Raw genomic sequence first — 27,455 nt, forward strand, 5'->3', positions numbered from 1 at the left:
CAACGCCAGGTGTCCTCAGTGCGGTCAGAAGGGCCATTTCGAAGATCTTTGTCGTTCGGGGTGCAAGTCGAGAAACGGGCCGATGACCGGGGACACTGCGGATCGCTTCAATGTCGGCACTCCGGATTGTCTGGACGAGACCGGCTCGTCAGAGGTTACGTTGTACCCTGGAGAACAGGAGTCGCCACTAGCGGGGACTGTCATGCCGCCGACAGCGTGCAACAAGACTGAAGACGGCACCGTATCAGTCCTCGACCCGTCGCTCGCTGCTACTGTGGGAGGAACCGATCTGGTCCGCAAAATCGGGGACCTGACGTCGCTGAGGTCCCCGACACCAGGCACGTCCAAAGCGAGCCAGGACCAAGAACGAGGTGAGAGAACCAAAAATAATAGTAGAAATAATAGTCTCGTTTTTCCACTAGCGCGGCAAGCAAAAAACGCAGCTCAGAGATTCGTCGAAAGAATGATTTTCATTTGTAGGCATGCAACCATCTCTGTCGGGCACGTGGGGCTAAGGCACTATTGGCGACGAGATGTCTCGGTGGCGCCGCCTCGTGGGAGCCCCCCTGTGACTGGGCTGGTAGGAAGCGAGCAGACGACGCGCTACATCAAAGCACGGAGTGGTTATGTCAGTTCGCCTCTATGCCGATTAAAAATAGATTATTTATTGAAATAAAAAGTCTCGCATGACGTTTTTGTGAGCGATTTTTTTAACGAATAACAGAGGCTCGAAGTTGCTTTTTTATGAATATATAAAAAGGAAACACTTTAAAATGTTCAAAAACAAGACTAGCCTCACATTACAGATTCCGCGGCGTGCGTCAGCGCTATTCACAAGCTCTCTAATTCTTTTTTTTCTTGGATTTGTTGAGGCTGCTGTAGAAAAAGGGTTTGCATTAACCATAGTAAATTACGTACTGTTTTCTTAGCTGCGCACGCACGCACAGTTGTGTTGCAAAGCGCCGCAGAACTGTTTTAGCTACATATAGGTTGCCGATACCGACGCTTTTATCCTAAAGCTCCTTTATACGGAAAAGTAGCGACATCCTTCGAAGAACGCCGCCTGCTATCTTGGAGTGATCCAGGCGGCGCTACCGTCGACGCGCGAGCGAGAAAGAGCAAGAAATTAAGATAAAGGAGCGTGCACGGGGAAGAAGGCGTTGCCAGGCCTCCAATCAAGTAATGCCGAAAGTGTAACGTCATGGCTTCCATCGTCTTTCTTCGAGAACATTCTTCGCGGTTCATTTACTTGAACGCAGAGGGTGTACCGTGACAGTGCTCTTTAGTCCGCCTATATGTCGCTATCTTCGAGCGATCCAGGTGCCGCTACCGTTCAAGCGCGAGTGCGAAAGTAATATATATATATATATATATATATATATATATATATATATATATATATATATATATATATATATATATATATATATATATATATTGTGGGGATCTGTCCCGCTGCTCGCCCGCATGAAAGACACGCAAGTCAGGACACAGCAAAAAGCACACCTTTACTTCGTTCAGGCCAGGCTTCGAGTCCCTGCCGCCGAGGCCCTCGTGACCCATCGCAAGCTCCTGTCGGTCACCGCAGCGCTACTATACTCTGTTTCACCTCATGATGTACCGCAAGAAAGGCTACAAGCGCGAGCTCCTTGCTCTAGGGCACATCTCGGCGGCACGAGCTCTCGTGCGTTAAGAGCAGCTCCCAACGCTATGAGCTCGCGCTTCTACCCTTCTCTGTGGTACAACATAAGGTGAAACGGAGTATACACACCCCGCATGTCGCTTGCCACAATATATATATATATATATATATAATGTGCACGGTCAGAGGAGGAGGATGATATGATGTCTCTATCCAGGTGTGACTCGACAGTTGCTGACGAGCGAATGCTCGTTAGCAATAACGCAACCAAAAATTTATTATTATTATTTCTTCTTTTTTTTTTTTTGGGGGGGGGGGGGGGGGGGGTTGGGGTTGGGGGGCTGAGGTGGCTGGGACATCCATGGCTTGGGGTGCGGAGAAGGGAAGGGGGTTCAGAATGCATGTGTATATTATAGCAACTACTTTACTAGGGGGAATACATTCCACTCCTCTCAAATACAATAGCCTCGGCGCGGACAGGTTTTCTGAGCTTGGCGAGAGCCATCTATCGTCGGGGAGGTCTCGGCTATCGATGATATTCATGTTCTACATACCGAATTCATTGTTGTGGAAATGCGCGAGACACGTACCGCGCGCCACTTCTAAGAATAACATGGCGTCTAAACTCTAACTCAGTGATGCGCAAAATACTTTGCTGCGCTGTGCCGCCATGATCTTCTCAAGGGTTGCACGTGCCTCGTGCATCGACGCACCTCGCGCACTTTGGAAACATGAAGGGGCTTTAGGTGGAACCGGAGACGACACCGCCGCGGCCGCCGCGAACATCCACGTGCACTTGCGCGTGGACTGACGCGGACCTCCACTCCGTCAGGGCTGGATTCGGCGCTGTAGGCGTTCTATCTAATGCAAATGAGCAGAGTGGAATGTGTACCCGCTAGTAAAGTATTTGATTATAGGGTCGGCTGGATTTGGGGGGGAAGGGGGGGCTGAGGCTGGGGAAGCGCAGTACGCCCGGATATACCGGGCGTACTGTGTTGGATAAATTTCACATCGACAGCGTGAACCAATGTCGCCATCGTACGAGGGCAGAGCGACCTCACGCTTTCCAAACGTCGAACGTTAACTTTAATTCGTTGGCCATATCATTTATTAATTTCGAGGCTGCGCATCTGTTAAAATTCAGCGAACCAGTTCTTACTTGTGCACTCGAACCAAGTGACTAGACTTAAAAATCGCTTAAAAATCAAGAAGAAAAAAAAAACGCAACTCGTTCATGAAGTAACGTCCTACTATTATTCCCCGTAATCGAGTAATGCAATCAAGGAATACTGTCCCAGAACGAGGAAACACGAGTGTGATTGATCATTTTGCTCGGTAACCTGTACAGGACTGGGCCTTTAACTAAGGTAATGATGGATTGACTTTTTTCCGGCACGTGCTCTCGGACAGACATGTACGAGCTACTAAAATAATTAAATAGTCGCCAGTTGCTCAAAAAGTGAGGAAGTGCGTTACTCATAACTAAGATTCAAAAGGAAAGCGTTACTTCAGCTCAATATAGTGGTTTTCTCCTTACTCTGGGTGTGACGTTTTTCTGAATCAGCCCCCTTCCAATATATTTTTCGTCGTTAATAATGCTTAGGTTTTTTAACAGAATGGACAGTTCGTCTAGTTGGCATAAATTCATGATGAAGTTAGGCCAACTTATACCAACTAGGTTTTCAACGCAATCACGGGAATTTCTTTTTTATTTTTTTTTTTTCCTGTTGGCGCATTTTTGCGGTGGAAGTTACACGCGTAAGCTGCGGTAAAACCAAATGTGGTAACTTGTGTTGTACACGTTTATTTCCAGATGGAACTAAATACTATTACTCGTTACCCCATCAAAAAGTAACGAAAATGTGCTACTTGTTCCTTCTTCCGAAAAGTAACCAAGTTGTTACAAAAAAGTGACTAGATAGAAGTAACGCGCTACTAGAGACATATTAATTACGAGTCTGCTCTGTTTTAGCTAAAATTTGAAAAACGACAGATATTTTCATCGTGCCATAACTCTAGCTTAAGTTTTTTTTTTTTGTTTTTTTTTATGACATGCGACGACTTTTAGGAAATGATTAATTGTCTGCCTCCGTATTACTGCCCAGGGTTACGCACGTGCAATATCAACGACGCACGTGTCTCTGTTAATATAGAACGGATGCGAAGGATAAAAACATTAACAAAGAAAAAAAAAAGAGAAAACGCTTGCTAACTGGTAAACGAACTTCATAATGAAAGACCGGAGCCTGGAAAAAAAAATTTACTTAAATTGGAGAGCTTGCTGGTAACGGTAATTAGAAAGAAGGGAAGACACACGAAGGACGAGTACGGACCTGTCCTCGTGTTTTGTGTGTCTTCTCTTGTTTCTAGTTGAAAAAAAAAAAAAAAAAAGTCACTTTTTAGGCAATTTTTATAAACCAATTTAATACACCATTCAGACGACCGTAAATGTACATTGAGCTAAGGGACCTTTATTCTCTGCGGCCAATCAATGAACGATCTTCCGCGCGAGGCGTGGGCTCGCGACCCAAGAGTACGGGCTGATTAGCCGAAGGGACCTACGTTGAAGGTACCTTTATGTTGACCGTGTGAATGGGGTATGAGACGGTGTCCGTTCTTTTTTTTTGTGTGTGTGTCTGTTCCTCGTCACGTGTTTTTCATTATAATAAGAACATTGTCTTATCGAATGAAACTATTTTTTCGCCTTTTTGAGTACTGACCGATATTCGCGTGGGTTGGGCTGCTATGGCGATGACTGCTGCTATGGCGATTGCTTACTTGCCGCCTCACGAGACGATGTCAGTTTTTTTGTTTTTCTTTTAGTCTGTTCCCAATTACGTGTTTTTCATTATAATATAAACATTATTGAATGAAACGGATTCAAACGTTTACGGAGTTCAAACTTTGTACCTTTAAAAATGCCAAACTACCCGGCTAGCAGTTGTACTCCACTGGCCAAATGTCTCATCTACAGCGCGAACCGGTGTCCGAAAAAAATTTCAAATAATGTATCCGAAATATTACAGATGCATTATTTGATATATGTACTTGTATATTTTATATAGTATATTTTTCTATACTCGTTGGTCTAGCTACTTACACGTGTGTTCTAAATTAAATATATAAACTTCAAATAACGTTTCGTAACATTGAGTAAAACATTTTCTTTTTTTTTTTCATACTCAATTCGCATCAAGTACAAACAATCAACTAACCTCCAAAGTGGAAGCAAACTGTGCGGCAAAATGTATCTGGGTCCGTTTTGTGGGAATTTGTCCGGGGCCATTTTTTCCAGATCCCGTTTATGACATGTACGATTGGAGCGACCTGACCCCGGCACGTGTCAGTTCAAATTGAGTCTGGCGTAGGGTGTCTTAATGACCTTCTGTTTAGAGTGATGCCACCCTTTGTAGTACCCGATGCGGACAGCACGCGCTCACGGGGAAAATACAAAGAAATCGACGAAAACAAAATGTCGCCATAGCACAGTCAGCGCCACACACGCGTGCAGGGACACGCTGTTTCACGCGCTTCTGAACAAAAAATAAATGTAAAAGTGGGAACAAAATGGCCAGATGTCTCCACCCTAAGCAAAGCGCACATGAAGGGTCTGGCCTCCGTGCTCACATCGACCTTGCTCGTGCTCGTGCTCGTGTAGGGCTAAAAATAAAAAAAAGAAATGATGAAAAAGAAATGTTTCCGCGGTCGACAGGATTCAAACCTTGCGGGCATCTTCTAACTCCGATTCCCACAAACCCTGTCTCCGGATGAATATGACACTGCAATACTTCGCTCTCGGCAAAAGGGTTTATTCACTCACTCATTGCCTTGGGGGGTTTCGGGATCGGGGGACGGTCATCAGCGAGGCCGGGGGAGAGCCCGCTGCCACAGCAGCTTCTCCGAGTCCCAGCGGTGGTCGTCCACACCGCGTCATGGGAACATCGTCGTCCAGGGTCGCTGTCCGGTCCGTTTGTCGAGTCCGCCACCCCACGTAGTGCCCGCACTCCCTGCGCCAGCGTCCAGCGCCGTCCGAGCTCGCCTCCATGACCGGTCCCTTGTCTCGTCGGCCGCCCAAGCCCTCTTCCTTTGTCTCCGTTCCCCTCTTAAGACCTTCCCAAGTCCTTGTCCCGCCGACCGTCCAATCGGGAACCTTGCTGCGAGCCGACCCTCCGACGTCAGCGCTGGGTGAGGGGGCGCTTGTCCCGTTCCTCCCGGAGAGCTCGGACGTTCCGCGACAGGACGGCGACTGGAAACGGGAAGGTCACGGGGAACGAAGGAGCGCCCGACGGTACGGCGGCGGGGACCGGCAAGGTCACGGAGCGCGGAGGAGCCAGGGAGAGGGTCCCCACAACCTTTGCGGGGAGACCCCAATGGATTTCTAGTCCATCGCCTTAACCACTCGGCCACGACTGCGGGACGATTAGGGGGCTCTGAGATGTGATAGTAACTCAAGAGCTGGGGATGTCATAAATGAAATGTTGCATGTTGCCGCTCAAGGAGAGGGCGCTGCGGAGAGGGCGCTGCGGTCAAATGCGTATATAATCGCGTTAAACTTTGCATGGATTCGCTCAACGTTTATAAACGAGAGGGCGCTGCGGTCAAAAGCTCACGTTCCATACCACACATTCTCTTTCTGACACGGATGAAAACGAACGAAAGGCTCGGCATGCTGCGGCTCAGCGTCTACGCAGACAAGCACCACCAGAGCTTCGCCCCAATCAACATCATTCAGTAGTGGAGATCCGGTCAATTTTCTACTTTTTTTTTTTTATCTTGTTCGCTAAACACACTACCATCCCACGAGGGAGTACTGTTTTTCGCTCTTACCCCTCATTTCCATTGTAAGCACTCGTTAAGGTGTATCCACACGACGGACCGGGCCGCGGACCGATTGATCACGTGATGCGCGGCCCGCGGGCCGTCCGGCTGCAATGAGCATCCACACGGCGGACCAGTGCTCCCTAGGCGGACCAAAAGAGCAGACGACAGAGCGAACGGGCCGGTCTAACCCTCGAATTCACAGCTTGGCCAAACGCATGCAGCGAGCTGCTTTGAGGCTATTTGTAAGGAGCCAAGATGGAGGTTGAACGAAAGAGACGTTTGGCTGCGGTGGTCCTGGCGTTGACTATTGAGGACGAGGAGGACTTAAAGGGGCCCTCCGGAGCGTTCTGCGATGGTCTATTTATGGCGGTAACTCAATCTACAGGCCTTAAGGATCCTAAAAATCATAAAATTACGGTCATGCGCGGCGGATTTCCCTATTAAAATTGCTACCAAAGTCCCCGGCTCTTCCCCCTTTCTGAGATGACCCCGGAAAACGGGAGGTGCATCTCTTTACGCGTCAGCCAATAGCAAGCGAAGGAGTCCGGCGTCACTGTGCGTCATCAACGCGGCCGACCACCGACCCGCGGAGGAACCTTGGGACTTTGTGTTCGGCAGTCGTCGTTCGTCGCACCGCACCGTCGCGCTGCTACTGCAATACGCAGTCGCATTCCACAGATGACAAGGAAAAGTTTGACTCGTTGACGTGGAAGGATCGCAAAGCTGGCTTCGGAGTCGGGATCCACGGGAAGAAGGAACACGTGTCCCGCAAACGCACGCCTGCAGACGCCACGGGGAGGCAGACGAGCCGACGCGCCGACGCATCACCCCCTAGCAACAAGCTTGCGGGGAGAAAACATAGTTCGCTGGTTTTGGAGCAATAATTGCGGACTATGTTTCCCGCACCTCAATCAGTTTACGTTTTTCTCAAACTCTACTTTACAACAACCTTAAAAAGTGTTGCAATAATCACGTTCGCATTCACCGCGAGATGCAGCATTTCCATTGGTCAAGTTTTAGCGATGGGCAGGGAATGGGGGATTGTCTTCCAAGAGAAAATAGTCTCGATATATTTCTTCTGCCATCTGCTTAATAAACGGTTTTGTAATCTAAAACTTTGTGTACATATTAACTTGCACCTACTACGCAATATAACAACATAAACAGACGATCGCAGAAAGCTCCGGAGGGCCCCTTTAAACATACCACCATGCACAGTACATGTAGTTTGTTTCACTTTATGCGCGAGTGAAGCTGAAGCTTGGAGCACGACTACTCAAATAATCATCTTTAGATGATTATTTGAGTAGTCGTCGCGACTATTGTCCCACAGAGCGGGGAATTGCTCCACGAGCGCGATGGAGTAAAAAGTTGCATCGTCGCACAACAAAAGGTTCGTCTTCTTCGTCTTCAACAGTTGGCGCCAAAAGAGAACGACTTTGGCTTTGGATTCCAATCCAAACAACAAAAGTCAGCTTGTTGCCAGACTTAGCGCTTCAATTATACTAAAAGCGCCGCGGTCCGCCGCCAAGGTCCGGGCGAGAAAGTCGCTTGGCAATTCTCAGAAGCGCGGGCCGCGGACCGCCGGCGGACCTCAAAGAACGGTGTCGTAAGATCACGTGATGCGCGGCCCGCGGACCAAAACAGCAATTTGGTCCGTCGTGTGGATACGCCTTTAGAGTTCCTTTTAGAGGGCAGACTTTTGTAAGGGGGGTGTTAAAGTTCAAAAGAAGAAATGTCTTTGTTGAACTGATTAAGGCCAGCGTGTTGGAATGTAGATACTTACAAATGAAAGAATAAAAACGCGAAGGACGAGGACGAGACAACATTTCATTCAGCAACGACGTCAGATTCCGTAAACAATACTTCGAGCTGTGCCCGAGATCACCTGGATAATGAGGTGTTGGAAAGGTAGAAGGGGTGAACGATGGGGGCACGGGCTGAGGATTCATGATTGTCCAATTTCTACGGTAATCCATGACTGTCCAATAGCTATGGGGAATTGCACATTCTCTCCAGTTCCGGCCTGAGAAATTTGAATGCCGGATGGATGGATGGATGGTAATGGCTATACCCTTCGTAACGGGCGGCAGCTTGCGCCACCTAGCCGATAAAACAGTGTTTTTTTTTTTTTTTGCGTTCTCGATGAGGAATGACTCGATGATTTCGCGTCCACGGCAATCTCAGTGTCCTACCTTTATCTCCGTACAGGCGAAATCGGGTGAGCACCCGGAGCACTCTTTTGCGTGCACCCTTGAGTTTTTATTGTTTCAATTTTAAGAATGCTGTTTTTTTTTTTTTCTTTTTTTGTTTGTCCGTTTAAATCCGGGAAACCGAGATGCGCACTTGGCAGAACGCTGACTTGAGGCATATATATATACATATAGGAAGAAATGTGTTAACTGCCAGAAAACACTGGCAGGCTGTACGATGGAGCTATCGAAAATCCAGCGAGGAGCAACTATGCTGCTGTACAAAGTTTTTATTAATGTTTTCATAGTTGTCATAATGTTAGAAATTCCTGCTGTTTTGTGCGCGTTGTATGCACCATGTTTCCTGAAGGATGCAGTCAAATCGGTATTCTCGTCAGCCATGCAGACCCTATTTGCTTGAACAGAGAGCCCCAAGTCCAATACCAGCTATTCGTTTTTCTACTTGTTATAATTTGTAACAAGTAGAAAAACGAAAGTGACCCATAATAAATTACGCGCCATTGAAGCCTCGGAGGCGCTTCCCGCGACAAACAAATTCTAACGAAATTGACAGAAGTCCAGTTTTCCGCCGTTACTTGACTATGACGAGATGTCCACTGCGACCAGTTCCCCCTGTCACCGCGACAAATTGCCCTAAGACGAAACAAAATGGCCTATGTGACGAACTGCCCTGCTACCAAGTGACCTGCTATACAAATCGTTTTTTTCGAGGAACAGTCCTACATTCCTAAATCATGGAAGGTAGCCTCCTAACAAGACTTGAGTGGGAGTACGACTTGCTATTTTCTGGTGAGGCAAGCGGCCGCTCTCCATCACATAGCTTCTTCCGGCTTCATCCCCCATTTGTTCACGGATGAAAGGCACTTTCCATAAAGGGACAAAAATATTCTCCGTTCCGCCTTTTTTTATTTTCTATTTGTCCGTTTACCTGTGTTTCCATTCTATCTTGTAGGAATAGCTTCAGTAAGAACATAGATCCTCGGTCCTCTGTTCTATCGATTGCAATCAATGAACAAAGAGGAACATGTTTTCTGTTTCATGGGATATATATAGAGACGGTTTATTGCTTCAAACAGGCTTCGTCTTGAAATATAATATCTTCGAGGAAGAAGATACGCCCTTGAAGAAAAGTACGTTCGTATTTTCGCCCAATAGTCACAGCTTTAAAAAAAATTAGCAAGGCAGTGTTTCTGTTTTTTATCTGCCAAATTAACGAGATAATAAGTCATCATTTAGTAGAAAAATAAAAGAAGGAAAGTTCGTTATTAACTAGTTTCCTACTCCACGGGAAACTAAATTTTATAAATTATAATGATTGTTATAACACGGTATCCTCCCTGTGCTAAAGGAAAACTATTTTCTAGATACAGAATTCGTGCTCCAGAAGGCGGTGTTCGGTGAAACGGCTTCGGTGAAACGGCTTCGAAGAAACGGCTTCGATGTAACGATGTTTGATGAAATATCCGGACCCAGGATATTTTATGAACATGATTGTAAACCTGAGACTGGGGCAGGAAGAGAACACAACAGAAGGTAGTAAAAGAGGAGGCAACGTCTCCTCTTTTACTACCTTCTGTTGTGTTCTCTTTTCTGTCCCAGTCTCAGGTTTACAATCATGTTCAACTTACACCAGCTCGCCTGCACTCTGACTATTTTTTCGTGATATTTTATGGCACCGTAATTGATGTTTCGTTGGTCTCGACGTCTGATGACGCTCCGTAAAAGATTAATTGCATGCACCCGCGTCACTTCCCCCGAGTGAAGCAGGTGCAGTACTTAGCACGCACGTGCTCGAAATCGAACGGATGTAAAACTAATAAATAAAAGATAAAATGAAACATTTCCGATTTAAACTATTACTTTTCCTTCTGTCTGCAATACTATAATACCCGCGTCGATCGAACAGCTCATCATTGGGTCTGCTCTGCCCGCAGTTTTACTAGCCGTGGAAGTGTCTGGTATAGATTCCACACCATCTCAAAACTTGTGAAGCCTTTCTGCTCCCGCAAAGACATCAGAGCTCATCGACTATATTACGTGATGCCGCACCGAGTTTCGACCTTTGACGACGCCGATAGCCAACAACCTCCTTACTTTCTTCGTGTGGAGTCGTACTTCGACGACCACGGCTTTGACTATGAAGCTTTGACCAGAGCGCGCTGGGCGACCGTATCGGGCTCGGAGTTTCGTTCTAACTTGTCTAATAAGGGTCCCGTCCCTACTAGTACAAAACATTTGTCCTCGTCAGACGTCGTAGAAGAAGTTGCGGACGAGCCTCGACTCAACGAGGTTTCAGCAAGTTTCGCCTTCTTCAACCGCGTGCAACAGCAAGGCGAGCCAACTCGAGACTTCGTCGTAGCCTCACGACGCCTGGCGGACAAGTGCGAGTTCGGAACGATGCTGGACCGCATGTTGCGCGACAAAATCGTCTGCGGAATCCGCCATGCCAACGTCCGGGAGGCTTTGATGGCGCGACCCAACTTGACGCTGAAAGAGGCGGAAGACATTGCCTTCCTGGCAGCGGAGACCCTGGAGAAAGACGTTGAGGTGATAGGAGGAGTCGCTCCCGAGTCGAAGTTGACGAATCTCTTCGAAGAACCCTCTGGCGGTTGGAAGCACAATCGAAAGCGGCAGACGGCGTCCAGTCCATGCGAGAAATGTGGCAGAGCGGCACACGCCCTCGCTGCTTGTCCCGCTCGCAACGCCAGGTGTCCTCAGTGCGGTCAGAAGGGCCATTTCGAAGATCTCTGTCGTTCGGGGTGCAAGTCGAAAAACGGGGCGATGACCGAGGACGCTGCGGATCGCTTCAATGGCGGCACTCCGGATTGTCTGGATGACTCGTCAGAGGTTACGTTGTACCCTGGAGAACAGGAGTCGCCACTAGCGGGGAGTGTCATGCCGCCGACAGCGTGCGACGACAATACTGAAGACGGCTCCTTATCAGACCTCGACCCTTCGCGCGCTGCTACGGTAGGCGGAACCGATTTGGTCCGCAATTTTGGGGACCTGACGTCGCTGAGGTCCCCGACACCAGGCACGTTCAAAGCGAGCCATGACCAAGAACGAGGTGAGAGAACCAGAAATAGAAAAAAAAAAAAAAGAAGGAGCCTCGTGCTTCCACTAGCGCGACAAGCAAAAAGAACGCAGCTCAGAGAGTCGTCGAAGGGCTGATTTTCATTTGTCGGCAGACAACCATCTGTGTCGTGCTTGTTGGGCTGAGGCACTATAGAGCTTAATTTCCGCGTAAAAGAAAAATTGAAGACGTTTACAAATCTCTGTAACTCGAAATTAGAGCGCAGCTCTTAAAGAGGAGGAGAGGGGGGTTCGCCCCTCCTCCTCCTCCGTACCCTCTCCTCCTCCCCTCCTTCTCTGCTCTTCATCTTCCCCTCCTTTGCTCCTCCTCATCTCCTCTACTCCTTTTCCTCCATACCTTCCCCTCCCACTCCTCCGCACGTGACGTCAATTGTCCCGCTAAATGTAGCGAAGAAACTGAATGTGTTCATAGGTGACGTGACACCAAGTCATGTGACGTCATTTTCCCCGTTAAATTAGCGGGAAAACTGAATTGGTGTTGAGGTCACGTGACGTCAATTTTCCCGCTAAATTTAGGGCGGTTACGCCGACGCCGCTCAACCCGAAAACGGGCGCCTAAGAGCTGTGCTTTAAAAAAAGTATCGCCGAGTGGAGACATAATGCAATGAAGTTGCGACAACACTTGATGACTTTTTTAAAGAGCCGCACTGGTTATCGAAATGTGATGCGTGGAATATTTGGGCGCCTTGTAGGAGTTACTGCGCCAATTCTTCGAGGCCGCCGTTGTTCGGGCATTTGCTCATGCACTGAACTCGAGGACTACGTCTGTCGGACGAGCTTGCTCTAGAGCTTCTGGACCCTCCCCCATTGTGTCCTTCGAGGGAGATGTGTTAGTTCAGAAGCGCGGTATTTGCTTTAGGAGTTGCACGGGTACTTTAAGACACCTTTATTGCATATTGCGACAAGCGTATCACTGAAAAACTGCAACAAAAGGAGGCTTTTTTTTTTTTTTACGTAGATGATTAGATGGTGCGTGTGTTTCATCTTGTAATGGCGGCTGAACAAGCGATCTCGGGGCTTTCAAAGCACGAACAGTGTCTTCGACTCAAAATTCACCCATGAGACCTCGGTTTGTAGCCGGTTACAGTTTGTGTATCTGCACTGTAAAAAATGGACCGTAAAATTTACGGTCAAATACCAGGCAGCTGATGCTGCCAAACTTGTACAGTAAAAATAACGGTGCACTGTAAGTCTGGTTTACGATAAATTTAAACGGGGACCGTAGAAATCCACGGTCGGCCTTCAAATTTACGGTAAAAAGATTTACAGCGCGCCGTTATTTTTACGGTGCAATTTAAACGGCGACCGTAGATTTCTACGGTCACCGTTTAAATTTATCGTAAACCAGATTTACAGTGCACCGTTATTTTTACTGCACAATTTTGGCAGCATCAGCTGCCTGGTATTTGACCGTAAATTTTACGGTCCATTTTTATGCGGCCGTAGAGTGTTGAAAACGATGGTACTGGACCACACCATTATAGTCATTTGAACAAAGTCAAACATACAACGTAAAAAAAAAAGGTCGGCCGAGTATTTTGGGGCTGTTGTGTTGCACTGTTCAACTGACTTTAATCGCGCATATCTAAAGTGAATAAGGTTATGCACAGAAAAGTTTGCAGCACCCAATGCATTAATTAATATTAGTGGCCGTGCTGTCAAAGAAATCTAGAAATATGTTATATCTACTTGCATTTCTATTTATACTCCGACATGTCAATTAACTCAAGAACCTTTTTGTTTACGTATGTTTTCTTGTTTTTTTTTTATTCAGGTTTCTCGATCAGGGTTAATCCCCACGACATTTGTAAGAACAGATATACGAAGCAGTTTTTTTTTTTTTTTTTTTTTTTTTTTTACAATCACAGCTTATAATACGCGTTAAAAAATAATGTGAGAGAATAAATACCTAAATTGGCCAGTGACTAAAGCTTTTGAAAAACTGATCTTTTGAATATGCCTAAGTAGCCTGGCACTTAATCTTGCAAGTTAATAAAACTCCCGCATATGACTTTTAAATTCACAGACATTTTCTATCAAACTCATACCAGGCTAAGGACCGAACAGCCATTCACCGAATTACATATTTTGTTGACTTGTAAAATGCAAATAAAGAACGAAAGGGAATATCTGCCAGTTCTCAACTATAGTCGTTTAGAAAGCAACACATTATAACATTTTACAATTGTAACGAAGGTTGCTATAGAAGGAACCGCATTCAAAACTGTATAATAGATCATTGCTTTTTCTTTTCTCGTTCTGCGCTAATAAATTATTCTCAAATTAGTTGTCTTTATGTTAAGCAACTTGCCTATCTTGGAATACACACACTGCTATTATTATGTAACAACAATATTCAATCGAGCCACCTTTAACAAGACCTTTACATCTTCGGGATATTGAAAATATTTAAGTTCAGAATATATATCTCTACTGGATCCAAAGCTGCAACAGCAGCCCTTGGAACTGATTTATATTTTGTTCCGTAAAAATGAAAAGTGAAAATAAAAGCCTCGTTATTTTGAATAAACATTTTAAGTCTTTTTGAATGAAGACTAGTCGCCAGTGGCGTCGTGAGGTAGGTACAGTCATTTCTTAGAGTATGTAGCGCATCCTAAGTTATAACGGAGACAATGCTATGAAGAGAAAATTATATTTGAATTTTTTAAACGAAAAGTACCACTCATTAAATATCGTTTGGTAGCATGTATTCTCACACTACAAAATATATTTGAGTAAGCGAAGGACAGGGAACACGAAATAAAATAATCAGGCTTGCTTTTTATTCTACAATATCTCACCATATCATGCCTCTAGCATTGATAAGAACTCTCGCTGCACAAGTTTTCATGCAAGCAATGGACATTCTAAAACAAAGAGCTCAGTCTGGAGCCATTGCTGAAATATATGTTAGATCAGATGAAGTATAAAAAAAAAAAAAAAAAAACACCAAATGATGCCAAGAAGCACAAATGAGCTCAATACCTTCGAATAAACTTCAAGGTGATGCAAATCTCTTCTGTGTACGCAATGTTGAAAACGTAGTACGCGCTGAACAGTGTAGCCAGTGCGTGGTCGAACATGTGAATTTCGTCCATCACAGTTATTCCATCAATTGAGATCGACTACATGCTGGCTGAGTAGATGCTTTCCCCTAGAAAAGAAAGGATAAAACAGAGGGCGTGAAGGCAGGTATAAAATGTAGGAAATTGCAGAACTATAATTGTAGTTCAAAATCATTATAAAATTGTAGGCAATATTGATTACCTGGGGTTCGGAAAGTGATCAGTGAATTCTCACCATGAACTAGAATGCATGGGGAGATGCATCTCGAATCATGTCAGTTACAGACATCTCGAATCATGCCAGTTACAGACTGCAGTCTGTAACTGACATGATTCGAGATGCATCTCCCCATGCATTCTAGTTCGTGGTGAGCATTCACTGATCACTTTCCGAACTCCAGGTAATCAATATTGCCTATAATTTGCATTACTGACAGGCACCATCACAAAATTCCTCCAAAACACTGGGTAAGTGGGACTCGCTGCGAGGCTCGGTAAATACGTGGCCCATAGATTTGTTTTCTAGGGGGCAATTTAGTGCCTCTTTAACGGGGGCATGCGGAGCAAACCAGTCATTTTGACCACCGTCCTATGTACATACTCACCGTTTCCACACAGGGAAAGTGCTTTCTAAAATATGCAGATTTCATGTGTTCTGGAAGAAAGGTGGTAGCCATTCAGGTTCATAACATCATTGTATAATGATGTTATGGGTCCATATCACATGAGCGAATGACGTTTTAGCGAACAGCGACATTTGAGCGAATCGACGTTTTAGCGAATAACGGGGGCGCGCGTTAACCCATCCGCCGCGCTGCGCTTTACGCCGCTTCGCGGCGGCAGTCTGCGGCGGCTCATTACAAAAATGTGAACCCATTTGGCCCACCCGAAAACGCCGCTTCGCGGCGTCCGACTATTCGCTAAAGTGTCATTCGGTGAAACGTGGGCGTTCGCTAAAACGTCATTCGATCAAGTGAGTGCCTCCCGAACAACACTTACCCTTAGGCGTTCAAATGCCTATGTCTACTCAAAATATGATACCTGAGAGCATCATACGTAACAAACTAGACAACATCATCCTTCGTCAACACACAAAAGAATTCGAGAGCTGAAAATGGTGCTCATCGAATTGCGCCACCTGCAAGCGTGCTTCAACAGAAACTGCAAATTCTGCAAGCAAACATCTTTTAGGGTGTTGTATTTATGCCACCGTCACACTATCCTTGCCAAGTGAGCAGCACGTTGATGATGAAATACCTGTCTCGAGTATCCAGTTGCCTTCCGCTCCAAATTTTCAGGTGCACGAAATTCCGGGAATGCCACGAACGAACGAGGACAAAATGGCGCGGAGACGGGCGGGAAGGCGGGAAAATGAACCGAACGTTCGCTTATGGTTCGCTTCTTCCACTTCTTCCCGCGTTGTCCCAACCAACGCTGCTTTCTTTTGTCTACGCTTCTAGCTCGTCGCATTGTTGCTCTACTGTTTGCTGTTCATTTTTTTTTTTTTTTTTAGGGCAGTTACGTTTTGCTTTGGCGCGGACAAAGAAAGGATGTGAAGGGGCGAGAGGAGGCTCTCTGGCTTCCCGTAGCTTCCGAAGGTCAAGCGTGGTGACCAATTAGCGACGCGCGTATTTTCTTTCTGTTTTCTTGCTCTATGAAGTTTTGCGTTTCCCTCTCGCTCTTTTTGCTCGTTTACGGTGCATTTCAAATTTTCATGTAATTCCTCTTCACGACGTACTTGCAGTTTTTATTAGAGTATAGCGCCGTAAATTTGACGGTTATTTTTTACAGTGATGGGATATTGCACATCGGGGCATGTCTGTTGGGCGTATGAGCCCTGTTTCAAGAAAGAAATGTTACCATTCAGCTCGGCCCACTCAAAGTTGGCGAAGAGGGGCATTGCTTCGAGGAAACCCTGCCCTCACCGATTGAAAAATACATTTCATCGTCAGCTTAGTAGACTGGAAGCGGCAGGGTAGCCTCAGCGTGTTCTTCTAGACGTTTCCAAACTCCTAGCGACAGGACTCTTAGGAGGGTGGGTAGATCTGTCGCCTTGTTTTTCATTCATAAGGAGTTCCTCAACCTGAGGAATGTGGTCCATCGCTTTGACATACCGGTAGTCTTTTCAGCGCCTAACAAACTTTCTTCGCTGTCTAAAAAAGATAGGCAGCTCGGCAGGGGAATCGGCTGTGTCATTAGAAACCTGCAAAATAAAACATGTCACCAAGTTCCGCGAGTTCACTTGGCGAACAGTGGAGGCTGCGGCCCCCGGCGACCCAAGACGAGCTTCGTAGCGAGGCACGTGACACGCGTCACGGCAACGTGACGAGGTCCCCGTGGTCGAGCCGCTGCCTCGTCCATGGACTGTTGTCACGTGCCTTGCTCCGACACTCTTATTGGCTCACGGGGGCCGCAGCCTTCACAGTTCGCCAGGTTATCGTGAAACGAGGTATAGCGTTACGTATTAACCAACACACTGTTTACAAACAAGCCCGTGTTTGCCCACCGAATGAGAGCACTGCGCGCGCGCAGAAACCAGATTCGCCCGAGGCGAAGCATCTGCGCATGCGCAGTGCCGACAGCAGCGCCACCGCAGCGGCGTGACGTCAGAGAGTTGAGTTGGTCTATAAAATTACTCTGTCATTCATGTGGAAAGGTGTACAGTGCGCCGCAGTATATGAAAGACCCACTCGGAGCGCGTTGCCGAGCGCTCCGAGTGCGTCTTTCATATTGCGGCGCACTGCACATAGATTCGTCGGCCAGCCGGGGAAGGTGCGTCGATGACAGGGTCAGAGAACATGCTTTGGCAACTAAGCCACCTAACGGTTTACTGTGGCCGTTGTCAGTGCAAGCCCAACTTTGAAAAGACCAGTGTTATGGGCCGTTACATGATAAAAAACAGCGAGCGAAATTCACGAGGCACCCCGGTGTTCAGCCTCCTCGATATATTTCCACGATTGTGTGAGCGCTGCCTCATTGCAATGGTTAGCTTAATTGGTTTATTTTTCAAAAATAAACCATTCCGTTGATTGTAACGCAGTGTCCTGTCCAAAACTTCCTTCGTTTTGCCCGTGCTTTTTTTTTTTTTTTGCGTATTATTTAGTGTTGATTAAGAAGTTGTTCTTGCTGGATAGAATTTTCAAAAGATGAGAATAAGAGAGAACGCACGGTATATATTCTCAAGCTTTCTCGTGGGCAGTGGTATGAGCTTCTCACTTGTGTGATATGTAGGCTAAGCTGTTATTTTTATTATGTATTTATATTTGACTACAAATATGGCTCTTGGCATATATTCGATCATTATTCATTTCTAGACTAAATTGCTGCCATCAGCCCTATTTTAGGCTGTAACCTTCTTCTAACGTTTTATTCTTTTTTTTTTATATTAGTGATATGATGCTTCTGTGTCATACGACGTTACATGTGTTATACGCCTCGAATCATTGTTGCTATGTAACATGTTTTTGCTGGTTGTTTGATGGTGCCGTTTTTTTTTTTGTTTTTTTTTTACAAGTCACAACGTTGAATGTTAAAATACCTGTTCCACTGTGCTTTTTTTTAATTTCTACTGAGTATACTTTTTGCTGATTATATTCATTGTACTGTTTACTGTTGAACTGTTGGGGGGGCAGAGACTTTGTCAGGCTTCACGCCTTTATCTCTGCCCCCTGGGCGGAAAAAACCCGCCAAACAAATAAAGAAAAAAAAAATATCAGGGGAAAGCGCCATTTTTGAAGTTGCGCAGGAAGACCAAGTTGGGCATGCACACGCTTTGTCCCCTTGGAGCCCCAATCTCCGTAAACTTGGCCCCTGCAAAGCCGAAATGGGAGGGATCCCACGGCGGTTTTACGTGGGTATACCCCAACTCGAGTAAGCCCACGCTTCGCCACCATAGAGCCCGTCGTATTTGGATTGGACTCCGGAGCGCTGAGGTGGGTCCCACGGGTGTCTTACACGGGCAACCTAAGTCGGGCATGCCCACGCTTCACCGCCATTGAGCCTACATCATCGCAAAAACTCGGCAGTATCTAGCAGTATACAAGAGCGGTGTAGAGCATGCAGAACAACGTTAAAGAGAAAATGAAGAGGTTCTTGAAAAAAGAAAAGAAGAAAGGTTAGAGGTGGATTCTAGAGTATTTTTATCCCGTGAATCTGAATATCACGTTCGTTTTCCCCGAAGATATAACTAAACGCGAGAAAATACAAAAAAAAAAAAAAAAATCTCCGACCGGTTGTAACGTTATACAGATATATATCTTTCGACCGCCAAGCGCGTGTCACTCGTGTGGGGGTAGCGCGTGGAATTGCAAGCTTGCCAGAATGGGCAGTTGGGTAGAGTTGGTCAGCGTTCACGGTGAAAAACAGCACGAAACACAAGGACACAGAGAAGAGAAATGAGCAGCGCCTTGTCCTGTATGTATTTCTCGTCTCTGTCACCTTGTGTTTCGCGCTGTTTTTCACCACGAAGCTTGCCGGGTTAGAGCGCCGCCATTTTGGTGCTTGTGCAGAGCAGACGCAACTGCCGATCGTCATGATTCACAAGTGCGACTTCCTCAGCATTACATTTGGTGTTCGGAAACTCGTGTAACATTGCATTGCTTTGTTGCGAACAGTTTAAACATTTGTGGAGGGTGGAAAAGCGTTTCCTGTGATTTCAGATAAAGCTTCTGATAACTGAAAATTATGATTTTAAGCCTCAATATGGCCAAGTGTCGTTACTCTGAAGTGTACCTTTTCGAAAACAGCGAGAGTGCGCGTGCATAGCTTCGATAGGCGCTCAAAATGCGTGAGGGCAGACACTCCGAAAACTCCGGATATGACGTCACGCTCTGGGAAGGAGGGGCTTCGGCAGTACTCCGAAAAGGATTTTCTGCAACCTCCGCGCAACAAATTGAAAAAAAAAAAAAAAGATAATAATCTCGATGTTCGTAATCCTGGAGGCCAAATGAAAACGATATAAGTGTTGTTGTTTTTTTTTTTTTTTTTCAAATACAGAACTGCTTTAGTTTGTTTTTAAACGTCGAAGACAGCACCCTGATGTTGGTCGGGTTCCGTGCACGGCCATCGACACATTCACGTAAAATATATGCATCATTGCGGTATTAAACTTTAAGAAAAAAAACGATAAAAAATTAAGGAATAAAACTGAAGGCTCGTCCACACAGTTGCGTCGACTGCGGTGCGCTGCGTTGCGTCGTGCTGTACAGAGCGTCCCCATTGGCACGTCGTAAAGCTAATCATGTCGTATTACACCTGAGACTGCGGTGGAAGAAATCGGAAGAACTTTCAGTAGAAGGAACAGACACAGAGAACGTACCACCAGCTCGCCTGCACTCTCACCGTCTTTTCACGTCGTAAAGCTCGCCATCCAACAACTCGACGTCTGAAAAGGAAAAAAAAGAAAAGTATTTTCTTTTTTAGGTAATTAAGACACGCGTGTAAAAAAAAAAATTTTACGCGGAAAAATTTTTTTTTTAGCAATATTGACGGCGCTAGACGGGATTGAGTCGGCAGTCACCTCCTTTCCACTCATTTTCCCTCTCGGCATTTTGGGCGCGTGGAGGAGAGCCTTCACGACCGATATGGTCATTCCGGAATGACCAGTGACGTCATGGACTTCGCGCGCATAATTTCACATAAACAACTCGCCGTCAATATTGCTCTAAAAAAAAAAAAAAAAGAATTGGCGTAAAATTTTTTTTGACACGCGTGTCCCAACCAGATTAAATAAATAAAATAAATAAATATATATATATATATATATATATATATATATATATATATATATATATATATATATATATATATATTGTGAGGCAACGATGTGCAGGTTTAATGAGATGATCGGAGGATTGTAGATGACGGTCAGTGCCGCAGCGCAGCCAGGCGAAGTCAGTCTGAATCGAATCGCGCGGGCACTCTGCGGCCGACACTTGAGCGCGCCACTCGCGCCACGTCGTCGTCTTTCCTAACAGTTACCCTCCCGGTGAGGAAAGTGCCGGACCGCCGGCACGTGTGTTTATGGTGCTTGGCGGTAGTAGGGCTTGATGCGTGCGACGTGCACTATGTCGGTTGATCTTGAACGCTGATCAAGAGGGGCCGAAACTGGAGCAACTTCGTAGATGGTGGACGAGAGGCGTCGTAAGACCTTGAAGGGGCCAGTGAAGCGTTTTTGAAGTTTCTCGCTCTTCCCAGGAGATCGTAGCGGCGTCCAGAGAAGAACTTCGTCGCCTACCTCGTACGCGACATCAGTGTGGGTTTCGGCATGACGAAGGGTTTGATGTTGCTGCGTCTGTAGTGTATGAATCCTGGACAGTTGTCTTGCTTCCTCTGCGCGGTAAAGAACTTCGTCGGTGTGGTCGTCATGTGCAGTGTCATCAACATAGGGTAAAACGGTATCCAAGGTTGAGAGTGGCTCTCTTGCGTATAAGAGGTAGAAAGGGGAGTATTCTGTGGTGGCTTGGCGGCTGGTGTTATAGGCGTACGTGACGTATGGAAGAATGACGTCCCAATTTTTGTGATCGTCTGCGACGTACATGGAGATCATATGAGCTAGAGTCTGATTGAAACGTTCGGTGAGGCCATTTGTTTGTGGATGATACGCACTCGTGATGTTGTGCACGGACTTAGTGAGATGGAGGAGTTCTTGAAGCAAGTGAGCTAAGAATGGAGTACCGCGGTCTGTGACTATGTACTGAGGGGCACCGTGACGAAGCACGATGGAGTGCAGGAAGAAGGTAGCTACTTCGCAGGCTGTGGCGGCTTGCACGGCTTTTGTTTCGGCATAGCGTGTGAAGTAGTCGACGACGACGATTACCCAACGGTTATTTGAGGTCGAGAGTGGAAATGGGCCAAGGAAGTCAATACCAATGCGTTCGAACGGGCGGTTAGGCGGAGGGATGGGCCGTAGTGCTCCTGCCGGTTTTGTTGTAGGCTTTTTCTTGGTCTGGCATAGGTGACACGCGCGAACATATCGCGTGATGGTGCGTTGCATTCCGTTCCAGAAGTATTTTCCCCGAATTTTGAAATATGTTTTGGAGAACCCGAGGTGTCCGGCTGTAGGGTCGTCGTGGTGGATTCGAATGAGTTCTTTCTGAAGATGACGTGGCACGACGAGCAGCCACGGTCGTCCTTGGGGATCATAGTTGCGTCTGTAAAGAACACCCTCACGAAGAGTGAATAGGCGGGCGCGGCGCTCTGTACGACGGGTTGGGAATCGCAGAGTGCCGTGGAGGGTGTCAATAATAGGTTTCAACAACGCATCGGACAGCTGTGCCGATCGTATGTCGACATTGTCGAGGACTGCTGCTGGGTCTGCTGTGCCGATGCGTGATGGGAGTATAAGATCGGTGGGAAGTGGACATCGGGACAAACCGTCAGCGTCGAGATGGCGTTTACCTGATTTGTAGACAACCGTGAAAGTGTAGTGTTGAAGCTTTAATGACCACCGTCCAAGACGGCCCGTTGGATCTTTGAGGCTTGCTAGCCAGCAGAGGGCATGGTGGTCAGTCACAATGCGGAATGGTGAACCATATAGGTAGGGGCGGAACTTTGTAATTGCCCATATAGCCGCTAAACATTCTTTTTCAGTCGTTGAGAAATTTCGTTCAGAGGTAGTCAAAGTCCTACTGGCATATGCTATTACTCGCTGCTCATTTCGAATGGTCTGGGCCAAAACCGCTCCCACACCGTGACCGCTGGCGTCTGTTCTTATTTCTGTATCTGCGCCTTCGACGAAATGTCCAAGGATGGGGGCAGAGGTCAACGCTATTTTTAAGGACTCGAACGAGTCCTGCTGCTCCTTGGTCCACTGAAAGCGTACACCATTCCTTAGTAAATTATTGAGAGGCTCCGCGATGTCAGAGAAACCACAAATAAATTTTCGAAAATAAGTGCATAATCCTAGGAAGACCCGGACATCTTTCACTTTCAGTGGTACAGGAAATTCAGCCACAGCTCGGAGTTTGTCGGGGTCTGGGCTGATGCCGGAAGCACTGCCGAGATGACCCAGTACTTTGATTTGTGGAGCGGCAAACGTACATTTCTTGGAATTAAGTTGTAGACCGGCGGCTCGGAAACACTGCAGGACCATACGCAGCCGGTGTAGGTGCTCGTCGAAAGTCGGGGCGAACACGACGACGTCGTCGAGGTAGCACAGACAGATGTTCCACGTAAGGCCGCGTAGTAGAGAGTCCATCATACGCTCAAAGGTGGCTGGAGCGTTGCAAAGTCCAAATGGCATCACATTAAAGTGATACAGGCCAGTTGAAGTAGTGAATGCGGTTTTGGGCTTGTCGTGACTGGCGACAGAAATCTGCCAGTAACCACTTCGGAGGTCCATGGAAGAGAAATATGAAGACCCTTGGAGCGTATCAAGAGTGTCGTCAATTCTGGGCAGTGGATAAACATCCTTTTTTGTGACTTTGTTTAGTTTGCGGTAATCAATGCAGAAACGCCAAGAGCCGTCTTTCTTCTTAACAAGAACAACGGGTGAAGACCATGGACTAGAAGATGGTTCGATTACTTTCTTTTGGAGCATATCATCTATGTGTGTCTGAATTACTCGGCGTTCGGCTGGGGAAACTCTGTACGGTCGGCTTCGAACGGGTGATGAATCGCCAGTATCAATTCGGTGCTCTATAAGCGAAGTTTGCGGCAACTTTCCGGGGTTAATGTCAAAAAGGGTTTCGTAGTCTGCAAGAAGACGGGCTAATATATGTCGTTGGTTCAGTGGTAGGCGGGGGTCGATCATTTTTTCCACGTGCTTGCTGAAATCAGGTGGTGTAGGGAGCGCGTCTGAAGTGGTGGGGAGGAGACTGGCAAATTGGTGATGCACTGTTGAGTGCATTGTAGCGACACGACTTCCGGAAGGAACGATTTGGGCTTCGGAAGAACAGTTGGTTACCCATAACTGAAGTTTTCCACTTGTGAGTGTAGCAAGCGAATAGGGAATGATTATGCCCTTGGTCACGAGCTGCGTAGAGATGGGTTCAATGAGACCAGAAGTTGCTGCGGTGGGTAGGGTCGGTACGAGTGTGGCGACAGTGGCAGCGTACGGAGGCAGCAGTATGTCAGTGTCGGCTACCAGGGTGACGAGCGAACCATCAGCATCAACCTCGGCAGTATCAGAAGAGTTGAGATGCAATTCACGGCTGGCACAGTCAATGAGTGCTTCTGTTGAAGACAGAAAGTCCCATCCCAGGATGATGTCGGCGATACAGGTAGGAAGCACTATGAACATAACAACGTAACGGTTGTTACCAATCCGGATTGTAAGGGTGCAGTATCCGAGGGGGGGAACCAAATCGCCATTGCCCATGCGCATCAAGTGTCCTTGTAACGGCGGAGTAAGTACTGCGTGCAGGCGACGGCGGATGTGTTCAGGAATGCAAGACTTCGCGGCTCCTGTATCGACTAAGGCGGTGAAGTTGTGATTTCTAATTTTGAGTACAATTGATGTTGATCCTAAATGAGGAGGATTTGCGGATAGTGATGAGTGTGCAGCCTGACCTCCAACGTAGCTGCAGACCGCTTTATCTAGTTTGACTGTTGGGAAGGTCCGGGAGCGTCGGTGGTGAAGGGTGATACAGAACGGCGTCGTGGCGGGTACGGCGATGATGGGCGGCCACGTCGTGGCGGTGGGGAACGTTCGGGGCTGTGAGAGGGACGGCGACTGTCCGGAAATTGTTCGTGACCGGGGGCAGTGGACGTGTGGGAACGTGAAGAAAATTCGTCGATGGGCGGAGTGCGATGAGTAGCATGGTAGTCAGTATAGTCTGTGGAGTATACACGGCTGGTCGGCGAGGTGCGAGCCGTGTTGTTAAGTCGACGGCGACAATATCGGAGGATGTGTCCTGGTGTGTGACAATAATAACACACAGGTCGCTGATCTGGCGTTCGCCAGATGTTGGTCCTTGGTTGTGGTGGTGTCCATGGAGGGGTTGGTGCGGCATACGTGGCAGGGATGGACTGATAAGCGCAGATCGAAGTTGGGACGGGTGCTGCTGGTGCGTAAGGAGAGGCTGCTGGCGTGACGTGCCCCAGAGCAGCGCGCAGTTCGCTTTGAATTGCGTCCTTTATGACATGTACGTCAGTATTTGTTTGGTGTTCGTCACTAGACGGTTGTAGCTGTGCGACGAAGGTACGAAGCTCCTCGCGTATTATGGTGCGGATGAGCGAAGCAAGGTTTGTGTCGGGAGTTGTTACCTGGGACACTTCAGGGAGTCGCTCGAATGGTTTTTTGGAGATCCGTGCGCTATCAAGCTCTTCGTACTGTCGGCATTCCGCTATCAAGCACTCTGTTGTAGCAGGTGCTTTCGGAGCCACGACGGAGAAGAGCTCTTGCGAGATGCCCTTGAAGAGGTGGCGAATTTTCTCGTCTTCGGCCATTTCAGCATCAACTCGGCGGCACAAACGGAGGACGTCCTCAATGTACGCTGTTGATGTTTCTGTGGGTCTTTGATAGCGGCGCAATAGTTGGTCGCGCGCTTGCTGCCTCCGGTGCTGGGGTTTGCCAAACACATCGGCGAATGCTGTTTTGAAGCCTTCCCAGGAATTGATGGTTTCTTCGTGATTGTCGAACCAGCGAAGTGATGTGTCTTTTAGAAAAAAAACAACATTCGCGAGCTTAAAGCTGTCATCCCAGTGGTTGTAGTGGCTGACCCGTTCATAGTTCTTTAACCAATCGTCGACGTCGGCGTCCGGAGATCCGTCGAAGATCTGGGGGTCGCGCTGTCGATGTTTGACCACGGGCGCTGTAGTGTTCGTGGGACGGTTAGCGTTGCCCGCTTCTTCTGGCATATTGACTTGCGCGGGTCGTCTGCTGCGTAGCTCCAGAATTGATAATTAACGGTTAGATGAGAGGCGGAAGAACGATAGCACCTCCACCAACCTGTGAGGCAACGATGTGCAGGTTTAATGAGATGATCGGAGGATTGTAGATGACGGTCAGTGCCGCAGCGCAGCCAGGCGAAGTCAGTCTGAATCGAATCGCGCGGGCACTCTGCGGCCGACACTTGAGCGCGCCACTCGCGCCACGTCGTCGTCTTTCCTAACAATATATATATATATATATACACACGAGGGGGGACCCAAAAGAAACCGAACTAAATTTTTTTGCACTTATTTATTCCCATTTCAAGTAGAAACGTTCAATCTCCTTCAAAGTACTGTCCACTTGCACTAATACACTTGTCTAATCTTTTAATCCATGTGTCAAAACATTGTTTAAATTCATCTTTTGTGAAGCTTGACAGCGCCTCCGTCGTTTTTTTCTTCACCTCAGCAACGTCAACAAAACGCTTTCCTTTCATTTCTCTTTTCATTCTAGAAAACAAAAAAAAAAGTCGCACGGGGCAAGGTCGGGTGAGTATGGGGGGTGAGGAACAGGGGTCATACCATTTTTGGTCAAGAATTGTCGTACAGACAAGGCAGTGTGAGCCGGGGCATTGTCATGATGGAAAAACCAGTCACCCAACTTCCACAAATCGGGCCGCTTCCGCCGCACACTGTTGCGCAATCTTTTCAAAACCTCCAAGTAGAAAGCCTGGTTAACTGTCTGACCCTGCGGAACAAACTCTGAATGGACGACTCCTTTCACATCGAAAAAACTAATCAGCATTGTTTTGATGTTTGATTCCACCTGACGAGCTTTCTTGGGACGAGGCGAACCTGAAGTCTTCCACTGGCTTGATTCTTGCTTTGATTCAGGATCGTAACCATAGCACCAAGTTTCGTCACCTGTAATAACTTTTGAAAAAAAGTTTGGGTCACTTCGGGACTCTTCTTTCAAAGCACAGCATGCTTCCACGTGACCTTGCTTTTGTTCAGCAGTCAGCAGTCGTGGCGCGAATTTGGCAGCCACCCTTTTCATTCCCAAATCTTCTGTCAGAATTCGCTGCAATGAACTCCAACTCCCTCCCGACAGCTCCACAATTTCGTCAATGGTCCGTCGTCGATCTTCGTTGATGATTGCACGAATTTTTCCAACGTTTTCATGTGTTCGTGCCGTGGAAGGACAACCGGAACGAGGTTTGTCATCAATTGACATGTCGCCATTCTTGAAACGGGAAAACCACTCAAACACTTGAGTTTTCCCCATGGAATCGTCGTTGTACGCCGTTTTTAACAGTTCAATAGTTTCTGTTCCACTTTTTCCCAGCAAAAAACAGAATTTAACCGCCGCACGCTGTTCACAGAAATCAGACATTGCAAAAACGACGCACACACGAAACACTTGTCACTATAAACCCAGCCGCAACTAGTCCTAACCTTCTTCGAGGACGGAATTAGGTCTAATGACTCAGCAATGTTCGCTCTATCAACTCCTGGCGGCAAAACGCGGTACTGCAAAAGCTCTGCTTAAAAAAGAATTAGTTCGGTTTCTTTTGGGTCCCCCCTCGTATATATATATATATATATATTTTTTTTTTAGAGGATTTTTAACGGGACGCACGTGCGTGTGCGCTTTGGGGCGCACACACACTTTGTGGTGGGGCAAAGCTGGACGCTGTCGCACTCGAAGGAAGCTGTCTGAACGAGCCTTAAAGAAGAAACTTTCTTTTATCATCGCTCTCGCTCCGATACGCACCGCTATCTGTACTGCATGCGGCGCCGCTTTAT

General features: G+C 47.0%; 2 protein-coding genes across 2 annotated transcripts in view; one reads left to right on the forward strand and one right to left on the reverse strand.

Annotated features, from left to right (window-relative positions):
- The window catches only part of LOC8031023 (alpha-aminoadipic semialdehyde synthase, mitochondrial), a 97,061-nt gene that overhangs the window by 17,218 nt on the left and 52,388 nt on the right, over positions 1–27,455 (forward strand). The window lies entirely within an intron of this gene.
- LOC121833503 lies at positions 23,305–24,075 on the reverse strand (the record flags this gene model as incomplete). Its single annotated transcript, XM_042286848.1, has 1 exon — positions 23,305–24,075. A coding segment is annotated over exon 1 (771 nt), but the record flags the coding sequence as incomplete, so codon positions are not given.

This window comes from Ixodes scapularis, unplaced genomic scaffold, assembly GCF_016920785.2.
Source record: "Ixodes scapularis isolate PalLabHiFi unplaced genomic scaffold, ASM1692078v2 PGA_scaffold8__174_contigs__length_109621045, whole genome shotgun sequence".
In the NCBI taxonomy this organism is placed as follows: Eukaryota; Metazoa; Arthropoda; class Arachnida; order Ixodida; family Ixodidae; genus Ixodes; species Ixodes scapularis.